This window comes from Aplidium turbinatum, chromosome 3 (genome assembly GCF_918807975.1).
Source record: "Aplidium turbinatum chromosome 3, kaAplTurb1.1, whole genome shotgun sequence".
Lineage (NCBI taxonomy): Eukaryota > Metazoa > Chordata > Ascidiacea > Aplousobranchia > Polyclinidae > Aplidium > Aplidium turbinatum.
Window position 1 is genome coordinate 7,969,354 of NC_137474.1, and position 5,900 is coordinate 7,975,253.

The 5,900-nt window shown below is 36.6% G+C and overlaps 1 protein-coding gene across 1 annotated transcript; it reads right to left on the minus strand.

Annotated features, from left to right (window-relative positions):
* Window positions 1-363: 363 nt before the first annotated feature.
* LOC145767386 (uncharacterized) lies at window positions 364-2,875 on the minus strand. The gene is made up of 4 exons (XM_082579196.1): window positions 2,508-2,875; window positions 2,100-2,310; window positions 1,608-1,868; window positions 364-1,181 (listed from the first exon to the last, which is right to left on the minus strand). The coding sequence occupies exons 1-4, from the start codon at window positions 2,700-2,702 to the stop codon at window positions 949-951; spliced, it is 900 nt and encodes a 299-aa protein (XP_082435322.1). The 5' UTR covers window positions 2,703-2,875; the 3' UTR covers window positions 364-948.
* Between the last annotated feature and the right edge of the window lie 3,025 nt (window positions 2,876-5,900).

The following is a 5,900-nucleotide window of genomic DNA, read 5'->3' on the forward strand; positions in this document are numbered from 1 at the left end:
TCTATAGTAACAATATGGCGTGATAACATTCTGGATTTGTCAAATAACCGCTTGTAAAGGACGATTAACTTAAGAATTCTAATCATTAAATTACACGGCACTTTAATTAAAATTAGCCGCTCTGAGGTTGCGTGCGAAGCAGTCGCGGCTGTCCGTTCAAGATTATAAAAAATAAACACTCTTTATCGCTTGAGGCGACTGTAGACATGAATATGTCACTTGTGATGTCATAAGGCTGTTAGAGAAGATGATTCAGTTCGAAGTATGAAGCCATTGTGAAAAACAAGGCAGATTTCCAAACAACGTATAATATATCAAAGCCGATCTCAGCATTTAGACTATGGCAGCTCTTTGTGGTCCGTCTAATGTTTAGGTAATTTAATTTTCACAATCTCCAACCATGATAATGAAAAACACAAATACTTGCAAGCTAAGCAAAGCGAGAAAATAAGGAAGTAATCGAATCAAAAGTAATCAAACTGCTTTTTTAAGGCGCGGCAGCATTAGCACAGTACGAAAGAATGGATAATTGGATATGTCAGCGAAAAATTTCGCTTCGTCGTAGTGGCCCCATCATGAAGAAACCACAAGCAGAATTTAGCAAGTTAAATTTTGTCACCTGATACATTTGTGAATAAAAGATGTTTTCCCTTTGTTTACAGAAAGGAACTTTCAATCTTACATTTTGAAGGTAGTTTCAAAAATGGTGGTTTTATATTTCAAATTCTGCTGTGACTTCTTTCAATCAGAGCTAAAGTCAAATGCAGATCACCAAAAAAAGGCACAAACGTACACCATAAGTTAGTTGGCTTAATATACCCAAGAAGGGATCGTTAAAATAATTAAAATCAAATGACACCAAAAAAAAAAAATTATTATTTCGTCAACATCTCATACTCTACAATCAAGAAAGCAAGCTCTTTTGTCAAAAGTGGCGCTTTAAAAAATTCACATTGCAGGAAGAGGCATAGGTCTAAAATAATCAAGTCCTCTTTTCATTGTTGGGTAGGGTGATGTTGCCCCAGGGACAAAAATGTAGGCAAAAGGACTTTGAAGGGTGGGACTTGCTGTTGGTGACCATGACCCAGATGGAGGAAGAGCGTAGCTCCCGCTTAACAAAGCAGCCATGGCGGCTGAGGTGGAAGATAATGGAAGAACACCACTCGGACTGGTGGGGGAAGCTGAATAAAAAGATAAATAAATTTATATGAATCTAAGTCCTCTTCTCACTTAAAAACTGCAACTAGAGCTTATATGTGAGCTTAATATTTTCCGTATTTTCAAAACTATGTCTTTGTTAGAAATCAAGTAAGTTCAATCATTGCGTCTGATGCAATGCAAATAAATAAAGACAAATGATTAAAACAATAAGGGATTATGTAACAACAAGATAACTTCACTCTGAATGTGCGTGGAAGTGCGTCCCTGGCAGAGATAAATTTATCTAAATAAATTTTATTGGAAAAGAGAAACAATCATCGACTTATCAAACCATCAAACAAAGAAGAACTGGGACGACCATGTTCATATGAGCCCGTTGATATGTTGTTTAGGTAAGAAAATCAAAAAAGAAAGACAAGCTTAATTCCCCTCTTGTTAACACTAACCTGAACCTGACGATGTAGGAGAGTACAGAGACGGTTGATAAAGTGATGACACGGATGTTACGTCACGTGCTGCAGCTGCGACAGCCATTCGACTCTGAGTTATAGCTGCTGCGAGACTAGCTGCATTGGACTGCGATGTCAAGTTTAAGGCATTCAGACTTGGAAATGAAGTCGTCGTTAATGACTGGGACGTTGGATAAAATGCAGCCGCAGCAGCAGCTCTGGCTTTTTCGATCACGACAGGGTCAATTGTAAGAGTAGCTGCGATAAAACAATTCACATAATTACTTGTAAAAAACAGCATTATTGTACGTAAAATAGACCAAAGTCAACCACGTTTATTGTGACTTTACTTCCTGAAATACTAACTTGGCCTGAAAAGCCTTGTGATGATAGAACCGAATGAGATCTGTGGGCATTGCTAAAATGTTTGTCATCATTATTATCATTTTCTTGTTCATTTATTTCATAGTGAGATATACAATTATATACCTGGTCTGGGTGTTTCTTGTGGGGTTGGAGAGCTGGGAAAAGGAGGAAACACGAAACGGTCTTTAGGTTTGATTAGAGTTTTTGGCTTCCTCCTTGGTCTGTATTTGTAGTCGGGGTGCTCTTTCATGTGAAGAGCACGGAGTCGTTTTGCCTCATCAATGAAGGGTCGTTTTTCCACTTCGGTTAGTACTTTCCACGATGCACCTAGTCTCTGTAAAGAAAGTTAAAATTTTTACTTTTAAAAAATGTAAAATTTTGTCTAACTGTATCAAAACAATGTGTAGGTCTAAGCTAAGATGTTAATACTATCATAAATCTAAAATTCCTTGTTTAATAACGATACGATAAAATTAAACAACAGTGAATATGTGGAATTGACCTTGTTTTAGGAAAAAATAGGTCACTTACTTTAGAAATCTCGGAGTTGTGCATTTTAGGATTGTCCTGCGCCATTCGTCGTCTCTGACCACGTGACCAAACCATAAATGCATTCATTGGTCGCTTTACGTGACCAGACTCGCCGCCATGTTTTGTGATACTTCCTTCCTCCGATGATGATGTAGCTGGGCTCGGAGTGTCTCGGTGAAGATCTGAGTTTTCCATATTCACAATTCGTTTCAGTTTTGTCAAAAAAGACAAACGTGTCGTCAAAGGTCTTGTACAGTGGTTAGCTTAGGACGGCTACGGTGAGCCAATGTTCTTTTCAACAGTGACGCAAAAAACTCACTAGTGTATAGTGGTAACGTTACAATGTCAAGGTATGCGCAGTTTTTTTTATGTCTAGAAATAAAAAAAATATTTTGTCAGCACGAAATGTCACGATCGCTTTCTAAACGAAAACTGAATTCAATGCCTTTTTGAGAAATCTGGTACAAATAGCCTACTTTGTTTAAATTAGAAAGCTTTCTAAACCTATCTTCTCCGATAAATTAAACATTTTTCTACGCCTTTATATCATGAAACACATTTTCTACTTTTTAAATACTAAGTTTTTAATGTATAAATACATTTTCCGATGAGTATTTTGCAAAATTGTCTGCCAAACTAGAGTTTGCAAAATCTCGTCAAGTAAAAATCTGATATTTCAAACATTTTGTCTTTTTAAATTTTAAACATGTGTAAGAAAACATTTCTTGCAAATAATTTGTGCGAAATTAACCTTTTCGTTAAATAGAGCTGTTTATTTATACACCAATTTCATTTCCTGGCAAAGTTATAAACAATTCTCGATCAAAAACACTCTCTCCTTCAACGATCAAACAAAAGCTGCTGCTTTGTCGAAAGGCAATTGAAAGTGACGAGACAAGTTACTGTCATCGTCTAACAAAGCTTGGTCTTCTTTTTTTATTCACAAACAAAGCGTTGGCGCATCGCGTGCAACCTTTGTGTTTGAAGCTGCCCATTATTTGTTCTTTTTCCTAAATTTTTTCTCATTTCGAAAGATCAGAAAGTAATTTCTCTTCAATAATGAAACCAAGAAACCTTCTCGTGTTTTCTTATCTGAATCAGAGCCGAGACCCACAATCATTTTGATATCAAGTTATAGAGTCCAAGTGTTAAGCACATAGAAAAATAGTTAAAATTATTTTAAAACCAATTTATTCTAAAACCAACAATCTCTCCCATCTATCAATAGTTTATCTTGCTTCCTCTAAGTTTATATAAACTAAATATGTAAGCTATTTTATACGATAAATCAACTAATCACTGAATAATAAGTTCTGACGACATACGATTATTTCAACCTGAACGGAATAAAATTTGAAAAGAATTCTGGTTTCGCTAGAAATAAAACCAATCAAGCGTGAAATGGCATTCTCACGCATGTTTTCTCTGGTGAAGCTATTTGTTAGGCGACGAAAGACAGAAATAGTTTACAAAAGTTTTTCTTTGATTCGAAACATTGTAGCACAAAAGCGCCAACAACGCGTACTTACTGCTCCACAGTCAAACAACAACAAAGAAACGTCAAAATAGCAAATTATCGAGTACAGTACAAGAATGCATGTGCTGTTGGCCAAGAGCTATGGCAGACTTCAAAACTTGTGGAATGTTTTTGGCGACAAACAATGTGGTTGTTTGACAGTAGATCACTGGCTGAACATTGAGTTGCTGGCGGAATGTAAAAGTAAAAAGATGGTGTTGTCGCTTGAGGTTTTGTGTCAAACAGATTTCCCCAACCTTTGTTTGCGATGCTTTCTTCGAACTATGGAGGATAATAGATTATGGTGAAGCTGTTGAATCTTCGGTTTTATTATTCGAAATGAGCAGACCTTCTGATCCATGTTGGGGTCGGTTGGACAAGATGGTACAATCGTTGATGAAATGGTCCACAATCTGTTCTAGATGGCTAAGATTGCAAAATTAGATTTATAGTACGTTACTCAAAGCAAGTAGCCTAATGAATTTTTTGATTTATTGTGGGAATCTTTATCTTAGTAGCCTAGGCTACCTACGAAGAAAGCTTCTTTAAGAGCTTAATCCTGGCAGTTTTGCATACTTGTAGGAGCTTTTCGCCTAAGTCTTCGATTCCAACCACTAAAATTAAAGGAGAAAGTTTCCTTTTTCAAACACTCCGTTGATGAACATATAACCTAGGCTGCTGAAGCTATGAAACGTTTTTTTAATCCGCAATGTCTGATTCTTGAGCATTAGTTAGCAACAGGCTTGACATGCCTGAACGCAGCTTTGACGACCTGGATTCTCAGCCTAGTGCTCAATAGCGGATCCATGGAAAGAGACACTTGGTCACGTGCTCTCTCACTAAAATCCCTCAAAAAATGCAATTTTTTTTAATTTTTGCAAATTCTTTTCACTTGCTCAGTTGCATTTCTTTCACCTTCTACGCCTATTTTCCGGCAGTGTAGCCCTATGTCAACACAACCAAAACAAAATAAACCTTGTCAAAATTATCTGGGCAAGCCCTCCATTAAACTATTTATCTTTTTGGACCTTAACTTTTTCATTGGTTATTGTTTTCTTCAAAATTTATAATTTTTTTAAGAACTGGGCTCTCAAAGGTGCTCCCCTGAAATGTTGTATAGATCAGGTAGGCTACTTGTGCTTTATTCCAAAGTGTAGGCAACTGTATAGCATCCTGACCAGGTCGCAATCAGAGTCTATCTAAGATGCCGCGTTGAATCTGTTTCTAATCAAATCTAGAGGTTGTAATTTAACTGAGTTTACATTCAGCCCAGTCAAATTTCTAAAGCACGTGCATAAACCGTTATCACCGACTAAAAAAATGAAGCTCACATCTGAAATCATGGCAGACTTCTGTGAGTTGAAATTTTGGAGCAACGTTGCTACCTTGCGGATACGTACCCAGTGAAATTAATGTTACTTTTGGAACTGTCAACAGTCAGCTTGTGGTGGTGAAGGACAAACACGTTGTTTGCTCTTATAGCAGGCTATTTTCGTAAAAGAACGTTTCTTTCACATCTTGCTTTATTTGTATGTGGCTATCAATTTTGAGTTGCGCTCAAGATTATGACACCTGCTGTATTTTAGGCAGCAAAAAGTGTGAGTTTACTGAACAGTTTAACTAAATGGTCTGCTACGTTTTATTTAACTATTGCTATCAATAGTCCCTATGATCAGTTTGTGTTTTAAGCAAATTAGCAACACATCAAGCGATAAGCTGTATATGCAATGCTTTTACATATTCAAGATTGGATGCTAAATTAGCAAGACTAGATGAGCTTGCTTTAGCATCAGTTAGGTAATTAATTATAGCTCTTCTTTTTGCTGTCTAAGACTTTTAGCTATTTAATGTAACTCAAAACTCACAAATTCTTGTTC

What these genes read in the sequence shown, in the direction of transcription:
- LOC145767386 (XM_082579196.1), bottom strand. Translation starts at nt 2,702, where the DNA reads ATGGAAAACTCAGATCTTCACCGAGACACTCCGAGCCCAGCTACATCA. An exon ending in ACAAGAAACACCCAGACCAG is followed by an intron (nt 1,869 to 2,099) that starts GTATATAATTGT and finishes GTTTTATCGCAG; the next exon opens with CTACTCTTACAATTGACCCT. An exon ending in TCCTACATCGTCAGGTTCAG is followed by an intron (nt 1,182 to 1,607) that starts GTTAGTGTTAAC and finishes CTTTTTATTCAG; the next exon opens with CTTCCCCCACCAGTCCGAGT.